The 20,397-nt window shown below is 40.1% G+C and overlaps 1 protein-coding gene across 3 annotated transcripts in view; it reads right to left on the bottom strand.

Moving 5' to 3' along the window:
* ext2 (exostosin glycosyltransferase 2) overlaps positions 1–20,397 on the bottom strand; it is a 168,293-nt gene that overhangs the window by 72,004 nt on the left and 75,892 nt on the right. For all 3 annotated transcript variants that reach the window (XM_086008106.1, XM_086008104.1, XM_086008105.1), the window contains one exon: positions 3,914–4,045. In XM_086008106.1, coding sequence (XP_085864232.1) covers positions 3,914–4,045 — 132 coding nt within the window. The remainder of the gene's footprint in view (positions 1–3,913; positions 4,046–20,397) is intronic.

Consider the following 20,397-nt stretch of genomic DNA (forward strand, 5'->3'; position numbering starts at 1 on the left):
GTCATACCAAGTCCCATTCACCCATGACCACTGTGCTCGCTGACCTACATTGGCTCCCGGTTGAGCAGTGCCTTGATTTTAAAATTCTCATCCTCGTTTTCAAATCCCTCCACAGTCTCACCCACCGCTATCTCTGTAACCTCCTCCAGCCCTACAACCCCCTGCCGTGCCGGAGATATCTGCGCTCCTCGAATTCTGGCCTTTTCCGCATCCCTGATTTTAATCACACCACCATTGGCGGCCGTGCCTTCAGCTGCCAAGGCCCGAGGCTCTGGAATTCTCTCCCTGAACCCCTCCACCTCTCTTTCCTCCTTTAAGATGCTCCTTAAAACCTCTCTCATCTGCCCCAATATCTCCTTGTGGCTCTGTGTCAAATTTTGTTTGATAACGCTCCTGTGAAGTGCCCTGGGACGTTTTACTACTTTACTGGCGCTAAATAAATGCAAATCGTTGTTGATCTGCAGAATATGCAGTGCAATGACTCATTGATTGTCCCTCTGCTGGCATCGGTTATGCACTTTCCTAAAGTAAGGTTTTCTCACGATAGTACATTGTAAGCACTTTTCCCTATTCTTACCTTCTCCTTCAATATTGATGAAATAAATTTCAAGTATTTCAGTTATCAAGTCTCCAACCTTTTTCCTCCCCCCTCTTCTCTCGACAGTTGTGGCTAACTTTAGTACAGTTCTAGCCCTTCAATATTTTCCTGAGGTCCCCATCAGGCACGAGCCTAGGTAGTGAATGCATGGCACCTGTACCCAATACTGTCCACAAACCAAGTGCTTCCAGCAGGGGCCAACTGTAGTGACTCATCTAATACGCCGGCTGAGATCAGTGTACTCAGGGTTTGAATTTGGAACGTTCTTGGTTTTTGTGGTTCAGTACCTCAACGGGCAGTGCAATTACACACTGGGGAACTCTCTTGATTTTGCTTTTTAATGTGGTATTAAAAATAGTTACTAATTTAAATTGACTTTCTAATAAAGTTATCTGGCATTAGCACAAATATAATCCTAATGAGTTCTTTATATATATCTATACATCTACTTAAGACAGAATTCTGATACACCATCTGGCCTGGTCCAACCTGGCAACATGAAACCTGTCCTGGCCTACCTCAACTGATACTGTGTATTAAATGTAAGTGGTTTTAAAGCCTGGAGTTTTTCCAAAGGAGTGGTTTAACTGATGTGCATTAGATTCAGTGTAGCTAGCATGCCATGTGTCCATGTTACATTGAGCAGCCGTTCATTTATTTGCTGAACATCGGATGAATTTTACAACTAGAATCTAATGTATTTCAAAATTACAACATCCTAAAATGGAATAAAATGACAAATATAATGGATCCCACTGCACAAAATGTTTTGCTACCAAAAAAATGACTTAAATACAAAAATGGCAGAGTTGAAAACAGTGCGTGCAGTGTCAATTCATTGGATGTTCTTGAGTTGTTCAAAGGATTATTGTTCAATCTACAGATATGAAAATCTGTAAAACAATATTGCTTCCCAAAAGTCAAACATTTCAGGATCAAAGGAAGGACTATATTGTTAGAAACATAGATTGGCACTTTTACTCATGTTGCGTGAACAATATTTTAAATCTCCGGAAGCTGGCATTTCTCAGTTTCATGCCGTCCATAAATCCAAAGTAAATAACTATTATGTTATAGTGCTGACTTGCGCTATATGAGATACATTTTCCTTTGCTTAAAATGTTACAGACACGCACGACAAGCAACACAGTCAGAAAGAACTGGCTTTATTGAACTGATCAGATTACAACTTAAGAGACATGCTGCGTTGGACAGACAGTGGAACAATAAAGGCTGCTTGTTAACACACCAGCATCTATACAACCCATCGTTCTGTAAAACCAAAGGGAGCCTTTTAAGATGCACAAATGTTTGTCAGAAGGGGAGTGGACACATTTACAATCATGGATTCCTGCATCTTTGGCCTGTGCAAGACTGTGGAGACAAGCACATCACTCTGTCTATGATGTCTTTTAAATTACATCCAACCACAATGTGGTTTCAATTACAGCTTTTGGATAAAAACACTTGATTTATTCAATCCTTCAGTCCAATTACCCTAGATGTGTTTCCAGTGAATATTTTGAGAAAGTATTCCAAGTTGCTTCTCATCCTGTAGTGGTCAAAAGGCCAAAAACAGCCTCTAGAAGTGTTAACTCTTTAGGTTCTTTCCTCAGCTATGCTCTCCAAGTGTTTCTGCATTCTAAACTGGTTTTGTCTACAGTAGTAAAATGTACTTGAACTTGATTGGTCATTCATGCCGGTGCGGGAACTCAGTACAGGGAAGAATAAAGATTGTATGCAGTGAGATATTAAGATGGAAAGGGCCACTAGGTGGAGTAGCAGATAAGCACAGCTTTCCATCTTAAACAGAAGTGAAATGAAAAACTAACAGCAGCAATTCTGCTTCTCTCTAAGGCAGATCACAGAGCAGCACTGGGTGTGGCACTGGAAATATCCACCGTGCGTACTGAGATGATGAGGTAGCAGCAGCCATCCAACAAGAATGGGAAAATTGCAATAAATAAAACTGAAGTAAAAAGAGTGTTGTAGTGTTTTCTGTATAACAGGTATGGTGCAATGGCATTCACCATGGCATGAAGGTCACCACAGGAAATCAGGGACACTGATCATTATTAGCTGAAATTGAAAGGAGTCACATAATCAACTCAACCTGAAAACTCACTGTATACTCATCTCGGATTCAAAGATAATCTAACGCAAAGAAAGCATTGGATGTTCTGCATTTTTCAGTTGTGAACTGAACACTTACTGGACAATTTAGTCTGTTTAAACAAAATCTTGCGTCTGTTGCGGTTTCCTGTAGTCTAAGCGAAATGTGCACTTTTAGAAGTACAATTATGAGATGTTGCCAGGCACAGATCATGATTTCCACTGATCTGCAATTTACATTCCATTGAAACGTTAGCTCTTTATTGGCGAAAGAATTGAGCAGTGCTCAGGTTTGAGTGAAAGTAATTGCCATATGATCAGTATTCTTCAATGTAGTTATGTGCCTTTTGATCTCACACACACTCAATAAAATGAATTCCATTGTATTGTGACTTGTTCAAAATGTTGATCAGCTAAAAAAAAAACTTACAAGTCCAAAGCCTTATGAAATCTGTGACAGTTATATTACCACACTTATCATCAATAGGGCTCATTTTGAATCAGTATTTGCAACTCTAACTATTAAAATAAATAAAGCAGACATTCAAAACAAAACAAAACCTTGATCATTTTGTTGCCCTGGGAATGTAGTACAGAATCACTGTGGCTTGGATACAACACTGCATTTTAAGCTATTGTTATTTTTGGCTAGTAAAATATTTTCTACATACTGTGCATGGGAAATGAGACTACAGTAAAACAAATAGAGAATAAACAAAGGAAATAAAGTCAGGTGAAAATCTCAGTTAGTTACATGAGCAGATGACGCGTTTTCCCTCAAAATAACGCTTCAAATGTGCTTCAGACAATCACTAAGACATTATGACTGTTACTTCAAGTTTTCAGAAATAAAAATTCTAAACTGAGAGCCAATGATAAATCTCACCAACTGAGCAACACCTGTAGTCCGCCAACACGAAAGAGAAAGGTGTGGTGTATTTTCTCTGCATGATTGAATGGGCCATTGTTAATTGCCAATCACCAGATCATTAAGACAAGTAGAGCTGGGAAAACCTGATTTTAATTAACCTCCAGAACTCAAGCAGAAGAAACAAGGACTAACAGATAAACATAAGCTAGGAAAATAAAGGTTCAGTAAACATTTTATTGTGAAGAGCTTCCAGAGGAATAAATACACAAAGGGGAGGGCAAATTCACGGCCCATGCAGCTAGCCTTTCAAAGTTTGGGCACCAAACACTTACCACAGTAGTTGGATCATTCCAATCCTCGTAAGATCTGGCAGCATATGGATAGATTCTGTCATTGATGATTTGCAGGGCAGCAAGTGCAATGGCTTTCATTGACTTAAAATAGGCTTCCCAGAACCACCTTGCCTGTAGTAAAAAATGAAACAGGATAAAATATTTTTCCAACTTTGCAAGTTTGTTCCTACTTTAAAACTATTATTTATTTTAATTATTTTGAGTTGTTAAGTCTTTTGCATATAGACACAAAGAAATGGTGTAGAGTGTAAAAAGACAAAAGTTCACAGTAATCCATGACAACACTTTCTGGACTACCATGACAATACAAAGGATGTATTTTTTGTAGGCCAGTACGGTACCAATCCCTATACAGGGATCTGCCAAAATAGTACATGCTTAGGTTAAGATTTTACTTGGATAATTCTTTGTTAATATAGAATAATGGTAATAAATGTGAACCATGCCATACATAGTTAGAGGAGAAAGGCCATTCAGCCCATCTTAGGTCATCCATCCAGAAAGACCCTACATTTCTCTCATCACCTCACCGCAGCCTCTAATTATTTATTAAATGATTCCAGGGTATTCATCTCCACACCTTTATTTAGAAGTCCATTCAATGTGTTGATCATTCTTGGTGTGAAGAATTTCATTATATCAGTATTTCCCCTTGTCCTACTCTTGCAATTTAAAGTAACATTTTGGATTTACTCTTGATTTCCATAACTATCTTGCATACCTCTCGATATTACATTTACATATATATATAAAATGCATTAGAAAAGGGAGTAGTACCAGAGTACTGGTGGATAGCTAATGTGATTCCTATATATAAAAGATAGAACAAGCCCAGGGAACTATAGAACAATTAGCCTAATGTTGGTGGAAGGAAAGATAATGGAATCCTTAAATCAAAGATGTAACTGAAACTGAAAATATAATAAAGAAATCAGCACAGATTCCAGAAAGGGAAGTCCATGCTTGACCAACCTTATTGAATTCTTTGAAGTAACAAAAAGGGTAGATAAGTGTAGACGCAATATATTTGGATTTCCAAAAAGCCTTTGATAGTCATAGTAGACTAAGGTCAGAACATGGGGAGTCAGGGGACAAGTAGCAGAATGGATAGCAAGCTGGTTACAAAACAGAAAAAGAGTGTAGGGGTTAAAGGTCAGATTGACAAATGGTAGGAAGTGGTGTTCCACAAGGATCAGTGCTGGGACCAGTGTTGTTTATCATTTAAATAAACGATTTGGACTCGGGAAAGTACAATTTTAAAATTTGCAGATAACACCAAATTGGGGGATGTAGTTAATACAGAGAAGGACTGCGACAAAATATAGGAAGACATTAATGAACTTGCAGAATGGGCGTGTAATTGCAAATGAACTTCAAAATAGCCAAGTGTGAGGTAATACATTTTGGTACGAAGAATAAGGAGGCCACATACTCCTTGGGGTAGAGGAACAGAGGGATCTGGGGGCACAGATACACAAATCACAAAGTAGCAACACAGGTTAATAAAGCCATTAAAAACAGCAAACAAAACACTGGGGTTCATTTCTAGAGGACAGAATCGAAAAGCAGTAAAGTTATGTTAAACTTGTATAGAACCTTGGTTGGACCACACTTGGAGTACTGTGAACAGTTCTGGTCTCCATATTATAAAAAGGATATAGAGGCACTGGAGAAGGTGCAAAAAAGATTTACTAGAATTATACCAGAACTGAGGGGTTATACGTATCAAGAAATATTGAATTAGAAAAGACCGAGAGGTGACCTGATGGAGGTCTTCAAAGTTATGAAAGGGTTTGATAGGGTAGATGTAGAGAAGAGGTTTCCACTTGCAGGCAAGACCAGAACTAGGGGCAATAAATATAAGATAGTTAACAAGAAATCAAATAGGGAATTCAGGAGAAACTTCTTTACCCAGAGAGTGATTAGAATGTGGAACTCGCTATCACAGGGAGTAGTTGAGGCGACTAGCATAGATGCACTCAAAGGAAAGCAAGGTAAGCACAGGTAGGAGAAAGGAACAGAAGGATATGTTGATGTAGTTAGATGAAGAGGGGTGGGAGGAGGCTCGTGTGGAGCATAAACACGGGCATGAAGCGGTTGGGCCGAATGGCCTGTTTCTGTGCTGCAAATACTTTGTAAGATCACCGTCAGGTACCTCCTTTCAACTGAAAAGCCCAAGTTCCTTCATTCGTTCTGCATAATCCAGACTTTTGACACAAGGGATCAGCCTTATGGCTCTTCTGTGTCCAGTGCTTGAATGTCACCTCTGCTTCTTAGCAACCAGAATTGCACACAGTATACTAGGTGTGAGATTCAGTTTACTCACAATCTCCTCTGATTTATAGTTTATTGTTTTGGCTATGTGATTCAACATTCTATTGGTTTTGCACTGGTTGGACATGTGCAGTTAACCAATAGTCAACATTTCACAACTGTCATGGCTAAGATTTATGGACCAGTCAAACAGCTACTGTATTTCTCTGTTGCAATACTGACTCAGTGGTCAGGTCTAGGGAGATCATGCCACAGAGGACAGTCAAAACTTATAACTGTACCCGATGTAGTCTGCTAGACCTAGGACTCCAAATAGCTAGCTGCATGTTGGCATTTCCTCACTGTGGCCAACTCAAAATCAAGAAGGATCGAATCACAAGAATCAAATGTTGTAGAAACAGGCTTAGGAAGGACTAATTTCAATTTTCACTTTTACCAAAGCAATAAGGCAGACAGAACTACATCTGTATTTAAAACAACAGAAAATGCTGAAAAAATACTCAGCAGGCCAGGCAGCATCCGTGGAGAGAGAAACAGAGTTAACGTTTCAGGTCAAAGACCCTTTCGTCAGAAAGGTCATCGACCTGAAACGTCAACTCTGTTTCTCTCTCCACGGATGCTGCCCTGGCCTGCTGAGTTTTTCCAGCATTTTCTGTTGTTATTTCGGATTTCCAGGATCCACAGTATTTTGCTATCATGCATCTGTATTTACATCAGTTCTGATGAAGGGCATACTGGAAATGTCATAACTCATCCCTTCTCTTTACACTTGCTGACCGATTCGTATATTTCCTGCATTTGCTGTTTGTGTACTTTTAGTATACTCTGGTCATATTCAGGATTTCAACGTCGTACTTCAAATCTCAAATTAAATATTCTGCAAATTAAAATATTGAAATTTCTAACATGCAAGCCAAGATCACCCCAATCGTGCAACAGTATTGTGCATATTTTCGTTCCACTGCACAATGCAGTCTTGGCCTCACAACATGGAACTGATATCTATACACGGCTACCGCAAACAAACATTGCTGGTTGCCATTGTGTTGCTTTTGCCGGTTAGTAGTTATGCTGCAGATCTGGGAGGATATTTTGCCAAATTTCAGAGCCACTCCAGCTCTAACAGATCAGTATTTTAAAAAAAAAATTAGCTTATGGGATGTGGGCGTCGCTGGCAAGGCCAGCATTTATTGCCCATCCCTAGTATAACCAGTGTGATTGAGTACTCTTTGGAGAAAATCCTACATTTGGAGTAGAACGTGGGAAAGCTCTTGTGGATACAGATTTGTGCTTTAAAAAATCCCAGTAAAACAATGTAAATGTCTACACATGTTCTCATACATGCATCATAAACCATTGCAGCTTAAACGCTACTGTAACTATTTTACCAAGCCAAATTCCATAGATCCTAACTTTCTACAGTGCCTTATGCATTGAGGGGTAGTACAGTGCCTTATGCATTGAGGGGTAGTACAGTGCAAAAAAAGGGAGATGCAGCAATGACAATTAATAATCAGGTTTCCTTTCAGATGAGTAAATTACCTGTTGTATTCATCAACTAATTGTGGGCACAAGTTTTTTTTTAAATCTACAAGATGGTTATGTTTTTTAAATTTACAAGATGGGAGAGGTCAGAAATTAGCTTCACAGAGCCATCGAGTGGACAGAGCTTATGATAACATTGTGACATTTGACATAGCAAAATTAAATGGTTAATTTCAACATTTCCCCTTGTACAGGAAACTTTAAAAAAAAAATCCGGCACGGATGGGACCGACGTGGTGCCGGTTCATCAAAAATTCCAGATAACCGAAAGCTATAGTAAAAGATACGGAGCTAAATCAACAAACCCTGTACAGCTTCAGAACAATGGCCACAAGTTGCAAGCTTCTCTGTAGCTAGCAACAGCTGCAGCCACACCCTTGCACAGCAACAAATGGAGGAAGGCAAGTAATAAAAGTTACCTGAACCTACTCCTGCATTTTGCCAGTTAACCGAGATTTCCGGTTATTTAGGTGCCGGTAAATCGAAAGTTTCCTGTAACTGGCTAGATCAACAGGAAAATATGATCAAAAATGGGGTAAAGTTTCCACTAGGCCATGCTGGTTCCAGCCCAATTCATCCAAAATTAGCCAAACCAACGCAAAAGATCGAGGAATTTCAAACGCAATTTACATCCAGCGCAAATGGAGTTTCCGCTATCTTTAACGTTGGTTTAAAAAACATCGCGCAGGAAGCTGGCCCCGCCCCACAAAACTGGCTACGCCCCCAGATCAAATTAATCACCGACACGTATCCGTTAACTATGCCCGTTTGCAGGCCTTCAAGGAGGCTCTTAAAATTAAGCCGTCTTTTGTCTCTTTACTAGTCCCATCACCATCTCGTCTCGTTTTGAATACCTCTTCATGTCTCTTCACTTCTCTTTTGTTCTTGCATCCCCATTTCCCAGCCCCCAAACTGGCCTTTTACTCTGTTTCATTTCCTGTGTTTTTTCAGTCCCGACGAAGGGTTTCGACCTGAAACGTTGACTCTATTTCTCTCTCCACGGATGTTGCCTGGCCTGCTGAGTTTTTCCAGCATTTTCCATTGTTATTTCTTAAAATTAAGCCTTTTTTTGGGCACAAGGACACCAACAGGAACCTTTTAAAAGCTTTTTAATATGAAAAAGTATTGGGTTTACTAAGAAACTTGCTATTGTACACCAATGAAACTAGTAAATGGTTCTGTGTAGTTTTTTTTAAAGTCATTTTCAGTTATTTAAAATTGGGTTACTCACAGGTGGTGGACTGGACACGCTTATTAAAAATGCTTATTTTCTGTGATAAACCCATTTTCAGCTGTATTAATAAAACTGCACCAGGTTACCACTCAAATATATCAAGGAATATTTTTTAATGAAAGAAAAAAAAACTAAACTATTATGTTTTAAAACACTGCCCGATTGCACTGGTTCATGGAAGAATTTACCTTCCACGGATACGCAAATGAGTTAGAGCAGAAACTTGAGCAAAAGATTTCAATTCAGAAAACAAGCACAATTTGCGACCAGATTGCTAATTGCAACCAAAGCGGAAACTCTCCCCCATCTTTCACTCCACTATCAGCTGGGCACCAAATATGCAGATAAACGTCCTTATTCACAGACGTTTGAAGGAGATGGTACGTGACTATTATATTGCACAACGCAACTCCCTTACACTATGGGGTCTTAACATCCATTTCTTCGGAGATTAAATTTAGAGTGTGTACAAATTATGATCCAGGATTTTGAAATAACCAATGCTGCCAAAATATTGTCTGATATTGCCAAATGTACTGTGGGAGGCAAAAGGCATTTCTCCAGGAGCAAATTTCTTATCCAAGCTTTGCAAAATACTAAAAACTGGGTAGACAGCATAAACACACCAAGGAAGCTGCATAAATCCCCATTGTTGGTTCAGCCCAGCTAGTTTTGGAAATCTAGTCCGATATAAATGAGATACTCTTTTGACCTATGCAGGTGAGAGACTATTTTTACAAGACAATCTTTTTATGAACTGGGGATTACGAATGCATCAATTTAAGCAATCTGGGACCAACTATATTCTTGGCTCCAAGATAGATCATCTGGGACTTTTCAGGGCCAAAAGGGGTAAGTGAGGAATTTATACATACTTCATAAATCATCATCGTGTACCTCTGTATATGCTGACCTTCCAGAGATTGAAGGTTTTCTCACATATTTGAACTGGCTACCTAAAGTTGTTAAAATGCTCTAAAACAGAACACTATGCGAGGTCAAACATGATTTTTAAAATAAAACATTCTTCATATAAATCTCTCCAATAACAAAAATGAACTTCAGGTGAGCATCGGATTGGTCGTGGCTGTGATGGTCTCCCATGTTGGAGCAGCTGAGTGCCACTTACTGGGTAGTCTTGCATACAAAGACTGCGCAATTGAGTGAAATACCAGAGCGTCAGGAAACCATGGGGTTGAAATTCCAGTGGAGGTGTAGTAATGATGCAAGCACATTTACCCTATGCATTCTCTATTGCTCGTATGGAGAGATGATGTTACCAGGTAATCAGGCAGAAAAAAAAACTGACACCGGGCCAATGAAGGAGATATTAAGAGGGATGACAAAGCTTTTTGTCAAAAAGTTGGATTTTAAAGAAGGTCTTAAGGAGGAGAGGGAGCTGGAGAGGCAGAGAAATTTAGTGTAGGACCGCCAATCACAGCCGCTAATGGGAGAGGGCGGAGGCGGTGGAAAGAAGGGCTTTGTGGGGTGCACAAAAGGCCAGATTTGGAGGAAGAGTTCTTGGAGGGTTGTAGAGCTGCAGAAGGTTAGAGATAGGGAGGGGTGAGGCCATGAGGAGAGCTGAACTCGAGGATGAGAATTTTAAATATGAAGTATTGTGGGACTGGGAGCCAATGTAGATCAGCAAGCACAGGGGTGTAGGGTGAGTGGGACTTAGCAGAGTTTTGGATGAGCTGCTTTATGGAAGGGGGAAGATGGGAACTGGCCACCAGAGCACTGGAACAGTTGAGTCTGGAGCTAACAAGCACATGAATGAGGATTTCAGCAGCAGGTAAGCTGAGGCAAGGACACCAAGGGTACGAACAGTCTGGTTTAGCCTGAGACAGTGGCCAGGAAGGGGATAAAATCGGTGGCGAGGAAATGGAATTTGTGCCAGGGCTGTAGACAACTGCTTCAGTCTTCTCAATGTTTAATTGGAGGAAATCACAGTTCATCCAGGACTGGATGTCAAACAAGCAGTCTGATAACACAGGCAGTAGAGGGGTCGAGAGAGGTGGTGGCGAGGTAGAGCTGGGTGTCATTAGCGTACATGTAGAACCTGACATCTCGGGGCCCATGTCTTTGGATGATGTTGTCAAGGGGCAGTATGTCGATAAGGATTAGAAGGGGACCAAGGATAGATCCATGAGGGACTCCAGAGGTAATGATGCAGGGGCAAGAAGAAAAGCCACTGCAGGGGATTCCAGTTATATTGATGTTGCAAGGTTAGAATTTAACTTTTGTGCCCCGGCCATTCAAGATACTTTGCTGGTGTGGGAGAAATGGGTTTTGCTTCCTGGGACACTGGCACCAGTACTGGGGCAGGAGGGAGCTGTTCCGTTGGGACGGGCTTCACTTGGCCAGTGCTGGGGCTAGAGTCCTGGCGGATCATATAACTAGGGCTGTAGAGAGGGCTTTAAACTAACTAGTGGGGGGGAGGTTCCTAGAGAGCAAATAATACAAATGACAACAGAGAAGGTCATAGACTTAGGTAGCAGTGGGGAAATTAAAAACCAGAGCATGTCAGGAAGGGGCAGAAGGTATGGAGTAAAAGGTAAAGTAATAAAAAGGGCAAAAGCAGGAACTAAGTGTCACAAAACATCTTTGAAAGTTCTCTATCTGAATGCACGTAGCATTCGTAACAAAATAGATGAGTTAATGGCACAAATAACTACATATGGGTATGATCTTGTGGCCATTACAGAAACATGGCTGCAGGGTGACAATGCCTGGGAATTAAACATACCAGGTTATTTAACGATCAGGAAGGACAGGCAGGGAGGAAGGGGAGGTGGGGTGGCTATGTTAATAAAGGAAGGAATCACTAATACAGAGAAATGATATTGGGTCAAAAGATCAGGACAATGAAACAGTTTGGGTGGAGGTAAGGAATAATAAGGGGAAAAAAACACTAGTGGGCGTAGTCTATCGGCCTCCGAACTGTGGCAACTCTGTTGGACGGAGTATCAATCAGGAAATAGTTGAGGCTTGTAATAAGGGAACATCTATAATTATGGGGGATTTTAACTATCATATTAATTGGACAAATCAAATTGGGCAGGGCTGCCTTGAGGATGAGTTCATTGAGTGTATTAGGGATGGGTTTCTTGAGCAGTATGTAACTGAACCGACCAGGGGGCAGGCAACCTTAGATCTGGTCCTGTGCAACGAGACAGGATTAATTAAAAATGTCCTAGTAAAGGATCCCCTTGGAATGAGTGACCATAACATGGTTGAATTCCATATTCAATTAGAGGGTGAGAAGGTTGGATCTCAAACAAGCGTGCTAAGCTTGAATAAAGGAGACTATGAAGGTATGAGAGCGGAATTGAGTAGAGTGGATTGGGAAAATAGATTAAAGGGTAAGACGATACATGATCAGTGGTGTACATTTAAGGAGTTATTTTACAACTTCCAAAAAATATATATTCCACTGAGAAGAAAAGGGTGTAAAAGAAAAGACAGCCATCCGTGGCTAAGTAAAGAAATTAAGGATAGTATTCGACTAAAAACAAGGGCATATAAGGTAGCCAAATCTAGTGGGAGGATAGAGGATTGGGAAAACTTTAAAAGACAGCAAAAAATAACAAAAAGATTGATTAAGAAAGGGAAGATAGATTATGAAAGTAAATTAGCAAAAAATATAAAAACAGATAGTAAGAGTTTTTATAGTTATATAAAAAGAAAAAGGGTGGCTAAAGTAAATGTTGGTCCCTTAGAGGATGAGACCGGGAAATTAATGGTGGGAAATATAGAGATGGCAAAAACACTGAATGAATATTTTACATCAGTCTTTACAGTAGAAGACACTAAGAATATCCCAACACTGGACAAACAGGGGGCTAAAGGGGGAGGGGGGGGGAGGAGCTAAACACGATCAAAATCACTAAGGAAGTGGTACTCGGCAAAATAATGGGACTCAAGGCGGATAAATCACCTGGACCGGATGGCTTACATCCTAGGGTCTTGAGGGAAGTGGCGGTAGGGATTGTGGATGCATTGGTAATCATTTTCCAAAACTCCCTGGACTCGGCAATGGTCCCGGCAGACTGGAAAACTGCTAATGTAACACCCTTATTTAAAAAGGGCAGTAGACAGAAGGCTGGAAACTATAGACCGGTTAGCCTAACATCTGTGGTAGGTAAAATTTTGGAGTCCATTATTAAGGAGACAGTAACAGGACATTTGGATAATCATAATTTAATAGGACAAAGTCAGCATGGTTTTATGAAGGGGAAGTCATGTTTGACAAATTTGCTGGAGTTCTTTGAGGAAGTAACATATAGGGTGGATAAAGGGGAACCAGTGGACGTAGTGTATTTAGACTTCCAAAAGGCATTTGACAAGGTGCCACACAAAAGATTATTGCTTAAGATAAACAATCACAGGATTGGGGGTAATATTCTGGCATGGATAGAGGATTGGCTATCTAACAGAAGGCAGAGAGTTGGGATAAATGGTTCATTCTCAGACTGGCAATCAGTAACTAGTGGTGTTCCGCAGGGGTCAGTGCTGCGTCCCCAACTCTTTACAATCTATATTAACGATTTGGAGGAGGGGAGCAAGTGTAACATATCAAAGTTTGCAGATGATACTAAGATGGGAGGGAAAGTAGTGAGTGAGGAGGACATAAAAAACCTGCAAGGGGACATAGACAGGCTAAGTAAGTGGGCAGAGATTTGGCAGATGGAATACAATACTGGAAAGTGTGAGGTTATGCACTTTGGCAGGAAAAATCATAGAGCAAGTTATTATCTTAATGGCAAGAAACTGGAAAGTACTGAAGTACAAAGGGATCTGGGGGTCCTGGTGCACGAAACTCAAAAGGTTAGTATGCAGGTGCAGCAAGTGATTAAGAAGGCCAATGGAATGTTGGCTTTCATTGCTAGGGGGATAGAATATAAAAATAGGGAGGTATTGCTTCAGTTGTACAAGGTATTGGTGAGACCGCACCTGGAATACTGCGTACAGTTTTGGTGTCCATACTTAAGAAAGGACATACTTGCTCTCGAGTCAGTGCAAAGAAGGTTCACTCGGTTAATCCCGGGGATGAGGGGATGGACATATGAGGAGAGGTTGAGTAGATTGGGACTCTACTCATTGGAGTTCAGAAGAATGAGAGGCGATCTTATTGAAACATTTAAGATTGTGAAGGGGTTGGATCGGGTGGATGCAGGGAAGATGTTCCCGATGATGGGTGAAACTAGAACTAGGGGGCATAGTCTTAGAATAAGGGGCTGCTCTTTCAAAACTGAGATGAGGAGGAACTACTTCACTCAGAGGGTGGTAGGTCCATGGAATATGCTGCCCCAAAAAGCTGTAGAAGCTACATCATTACATAAATTTAAAACAGAAATAGACAGTTTCCTAGAAGTAAAGGGAATTAAGGGTTACGGGGAGCGGGCAGGAATTTGGACATGAGTCTAGGTGCGGATCGGTCATGGCCCTGTGGGTAGCGGAGCGGGCCCAGGGGCCGTGTAGCCTGATCCTGCTCCTATTTCGTGTGCCTAATTCTGTTAGATGCAGGAGATGGTTCTGTGATAGTGGATTGGCAGTTAGGATCAGATCAGCCATGATCTTATTGAATGGCGGAGCAGGCTCGAGGGGCCGATTGGCCTACTCCTGCTCCTATTTCTTATGTTCTTATTATGTTCTTAGCATCTGTGGATACCATGGGCATTGCTTTGGGAATTCCTCTTGCCCTTGGAGAGTTAGAAGATGAAGAGGAGTTTTTGAACCAGGAGCAGAGGCAGGTATGGTTGCACCGAAGGTGGACTCTGGGCCAATGCCAATCCAAGGTTCCGGGATATGTCTGGTCACGTGGATCAAATTAAGTCGCTACAAGTTTTTCAGAAAATTAGGGTACAGCAGCTTTTCCTCTCTCTCTCTTCCCTCCCCCCGCCCCTTCACTGTGAAACTCATAATTGTGCCCTATACAACAGTCTATGAATTAAAGAGACGCGATGCAATAAACATCCTGTTAAATGGTAGAAATATTATCCTAGGCATTATTGAACTTATTTAAAGATTTTAGATAACCCTGACACTCAAACATTAAGCATTACTTGCAAGCACACGACAGAAAGAGCTTTCTCATGTTCCAGTGAAGAATTTGTTCATGATTACAACACTGGCATGATCCAGCAACTATTATAATTAGCTATGAGAACTGACCATATTAAATAATTATTGGGTACATAAATCTGTAAAACCTATATGCACATCATTTATAATACTAATCTCATACAATTAAAGAACCAGAATGGATTTGGAAAGTCAAACGTTTTCTTTTTAATTGGACAGAAAAAAAAACTTAGGTCCACTTCACTGGCGCCACAACATTATGGACTTTTACAGCCATGCAGGATGCATTTCCTTCTGGACACTATTTCAAAGTTTAACAAGGACCCAAGGGTTCAGCATATGGTCATTACAACTGGAAATTGCTGATAAGAGAACACATGTTTCAATGCTGTAACTGCGTACAAGCAACTTGGAGGTACTTTCAGTATTGCATTAAAAAAAAATATTATAATATATACATATACACACATATATATGAAACAGCAAGTACCCTAAATTCTTGCATCAATAAAAGCAGCATACAATAGTTTGATGTAACCCTGGTTTGCTGTAACCCTGTAAAGACACTTAAATTTGAAATAAATCCATAATTCCTGGGCCAGTCTTAACTTCCTCCAGCTCAACACTGGAAAAACCAAAGCCACTATCTTCATCTCCCGCTACTTGCATTTGCAATTTTGGCATCCTGTCTGACCCCGAACTGAGCTTTGGACTCCACTCTACTTCCAACTACTTTTACCTTTGCCCCCACGACAGGGGCTGCCCTCAGCCCCTATGCTGCTGAAAACCGTATACGTACCTGGTCACCTCCAGATGTGACTACTTCAATGCACTCCTTGCTGGCCTCCCATCCGAAACGCTACCGCACATATCGAGTCCCTTCCCAAGTCCCAAGTCTGCTCGCCCATCCTCTGCTCCAGCGTTTAAGTCAAAATACTTGTCCTAGTCTATAAATACCTCTATAGCCTTTTTCCACCCTCTAATTTCTTCCAGCCCCCTATATCTCCTCCTGTGCATACCCCCAAATGGGGGCAGAGGCTTCAGCTCCCTCACTCCTACGCTTTTGAACTCCGTCACTAAACCTCGCCACCTCTGCATCTTTCAAACTACCTTTAAAAACCTCTTCAAAACCCACTTCAGATGAGAGTTCAAACACCTAGAGATGTAGGTTAGTTACACAAGTACTTCTTTCATTAATGCAGTCAATGCTTTAACAGATGCATAAGGTACTCAAGATATGCAAAGTTTATACAGCATTAAATAAAATTGATGCAATAGGGTATATTTCTGAAAGTGAGCACACAGCTATCTGTTATTAAAAGCAAGTCAAATTTTAAGCCTTAGTTTTAGGAATTTGCCAAATTTGAATTGAAGGAATTTTGTCATGTTCTGACACATGATGGACAGTGTTTGAAACTCAATGCCACACGTTTCAACACTCCAGGGTATCATCTTTAAATACGTCAGTGTTTGGGACTCATATCAGCTTCCCTTACAACAGACACCCTGCCGAGAGAGCGTTCCAAGAAAAATATACGGATTTAATTGCAAAGCTTTGCCCAAGCAGCCACAGAGGAGAGTTCAAAGGCAAAATAAGGTGCTTTCTAGCACCTCAGAGTGCTGTAAGGTCTAAAGGTTACTAAAGCAGGAGCCACTGCCCAATAAAAATCTGTTTTGAGAGTCCACTTGCGAAGCATATAATGGATCCTTTTACAGCTTTCCCCTCATTCCGAGTCAGAGTGCTGGTTCCTATGGCGATGGTGTAGATCAGCTGCTGTCTACCCTTTCCTTCAAAGCAGTGTGTCTGTTTTACCTCTATTCACTTCACAGATAACCAATAATATAGCAATTTTGTAGAAGCTAAAGGATTTGTTCAAGAAGGATTGATTTGGTACACAGGAGATAAGTTGTAGTTATAGTCTTGCAGTCAATCTCAGATGAACTGGATCTTGTAGCGATCTCCCTTACAGAATGGGTTTGAGACTTGTATATGATAAAGCAAGCTCTTTAAAAAAACATTTTAAAGCCTGTTGTATCTATAAGAACAGACCCCTCTGCTGTAGAGGGCTTTGGGGGGGGGGGTCTACAATTTAATTTAGCCTGCCACTCTTCACAAGTATAAATTTCTCACAGCATAGTATTGCAGCGTTTCACACCATACATTCATGGATTCGAGATCCAGAACCGCCAGTTACTCAAATCTGTCAACCACAATTGAATAAATTTCCTCAGTTCTCAGATACAAGGTGGGGCATGTGACAGAGAGCTCGCTGCACTACAAAAGGAACCTGCAAATCACAAATATATCCTTATGATTTGTGCTGCAAGGGATGGAAGCTTCCCTAAATTATGAGCAACATTTAAGTTCTTTTGGTTCAGAGAGATTGTTTTAGCCCAGAATTAACACATAGCAGTTTAACTCCAACCCCACCCATTTTTGTGTTAATTCACCCATGACCGTATGCATGATAACTTTAGTGTCACTGCAAAGTTGCTTCCACCATACAACTATGGTAGTATAAGCCTTCAGTCAAGGCCAGACCTGGCTCGGGGGAGAAACGGCGACTCTCTGGAGTGGGGTTTCCTCACTGTTTTACTCTTCTACATCACATAGTATAAACCCTGACTGAAGGTTTATACTACCAATATCGTCATGGTGGTAAGGGGGAAGCAACCTCAGTGACACTGAAGTTATCATGTACACAGTCATAGGTGAACGAACACTAAAATAGGTGGGGCTGGAGTTAAACTGGTATGTGTTAATTCTGGGCTAAAACAGTCTCAGTGAACCAAAAGAACTCTAGTGCGGTGTCAAACGATGTTTTACTCAGACCAATCACCTGGACAATTTTTTTAATCTACCTGGAATTAATTTAAAGAATGCGGATGCTGATGCCCATATTTTCTAAACATTTATAGTTAAACTGCTGGGAGAGAAGCGTGTTATGCACACATGCAACCACGCGTAGGCAGAGCTCTGGACAGGGCAATCAGAATTCCAACCAGGCAGTGTAAAAAGGGTCTGAGACTAGTAGCAGCAGTATTAGTGCAGCATAACACTTCACTACTCCTCATTTCGCAAATCAAAATCGGCCATTCATGACTGCAAAATGTAGCTAGCCGTTAACTAGTTGTAAAAAAAATTAAAAACTGTTTTAACAATCATTGTATTCTGCCTTCAAATCAGTTTTTTTTTACATTAAATATTACCAGCTTTTCTCTCAATTCAACATTTCATCCGTTTAAACCAATGTTAATATACCTCTTTAGTTTTGAGATAAATTTGATTAAAGGTGGTTACTTTTTAAGATTATAAAGTAAAAATTCCTGATCTCTGTTTGCTTCCTGTCACAATCCTGTGAAGGCTGCAGTTATTCGTGATTTGAGGATAGTCACCGTTTTACACATCAGAGACAAACTGGTGATACAAATAACGTGTTTATAGTAAAGTTACTAACATTACACGCATGAAAGATTTTGGATGATTTATTTGTTCAATTACATTCTTGCATCTAGAGTGGAATGCTATATCTGTACTCTTTTTAAAAAAAAAAAAAATTAGGTACTTCCTAAATTCCTGGATAAAACTCAAATGTTCAGGAAAAAAGCTATAATTTTGTAGCACTTGGTAAATAAGGATGTCTTTTTATAGTGTAGGAAGAGCTTGACTTTAAAATTACATTTAATTTACATCGATCTATTAATTTTTTTTTTTTTTTTTTAAATGCAGAGTAGGAAAAAAGGTTAGTGCTCAATGAAGTCTTAGCCAATTTCCAATAAAGGAATTGAATAAGGAACTAGCAGAACGCTTGCTAGAAACACGTTGTTTGCTTTGCTCCATGTAGTGGATAACAGTGACCTATTGTAATTTAAAATAAGACAATATAAAAGGCTAATGTGAGTGTGTATGAAGCAAATTCAGTTTCAAAAATGCACCTTAAGTTAAGTAGCCACTTTAAAAATACTGTTCACTTTTATTGGAGTCAAAACAAAAATACTTGTGTGACAACAGAAATTTAATTAATGATTCCATCAACTAGAAACATTGGCTCTCTGGCAGAATCAAGTTCATTGTCTGATCTCAGCAACAATTGAACTCTGAACTAGCTAGGGGGAAAACATCATCATGGTTTCCAGTTTTGAATGCCATCCAATGACACCAGCTAAAAAGTGAGCGAGGACAGGATCAGGCTTGGCTGCGATCACGATAAAGCAGCCTGCCAACACTCATTGCCTGGGCTCAACAGATGAAGAACCCAGCTGCTGCAGTGAGGTATCGGCATGCAGCTGTCACCTTTAGAACTACACCTCTAACTTCAGGAGAGGAAAGGAAACAAAAAACAGTACAAAATAAAAAAAAAAATGGCTTGGATTTGAAGCGTGAAATCACACAGAACAGTGCATTTGGTTGGTCATTTTCTCTTTCAATCTGCTTTTTTTGAATTTATTCCATTTAGTGCAGTTCTGCTTTAGACTTCAAATATTTAAATAAGCACATGTAAACTGTTGTTGCGCATATAGCGCTCAGTAGATGCTACAAATCAAACTTGTTTATGAAAAGGATTGAATACAAAAACACACATTTACAGTTAACGACAACACTGATCTGCAAAATTGGTCTGAAGTAAAAAAAAGTCTCACCCACTAATACAGCTCCTTAATAACGTGTTTACGTTCATAATTTTGTGTGTATAGAACTTCTACAGATTAGTTTTTTTCATCTGGCCTTATCAGCCGAAATGGATTGGATGGCAGCCAGATGGTATGTTTTCCATCAAAGATGATAAGGACACATGAGAGAACCTAAACTAGGAGATAACATTAACTGTGTACTCCCTCATTTCTTAAATGTTTTGTTTTAATGTGTTTTTGCTCATTCTCTATAATTTACTACTGGCAAAAATAACTAGCAGCAATATTTCTCAAACACATGGTGGCAGAAAATGTTTTTGAATTTGCTTGAACATCCAGCAAATTAACCCAAACTCTCAGAAGCACCCTTGGCTTATCTGTGAGAGATGCAACCCAAGCTAGAATTTCCACAGAAATACCATATAGCTCTTTCCATATAAACACAATTTTTAAAAAGCTTGAGAATGTACAGTATATATAAGCAATAGACAATAAGATTTAAATACAGCCGTTAGGTATTCTATTTAACATTACACAAACAGTATTAAAATGACTGAACTTTGAACAAGACATCAGCAGAAGCATCCATTAGATTTTAGTAGGTTATTCCTGCAAATGATCCCTTTGCTAATAAAGTGAATATACAACCCGAATCTCTGTCACTTGGGCCGTCAATGTGGGTTGAAATGTTTTC

Source organism: Somniosus microcephalus, chromosome 15, assembly GCF_052327205.1.
Source record: "Somniosus microcephalus isolate GS21.2 chromosome 15, FLI_Smic_1.0, whole genome shotgun sequence".
Lineage (NCBI taxonomy): Eukaryota > Metazoa > Chordata > Chondrichthyes > Squaliformes > Somniosidae > Somniosus > Somniosus microcephalus.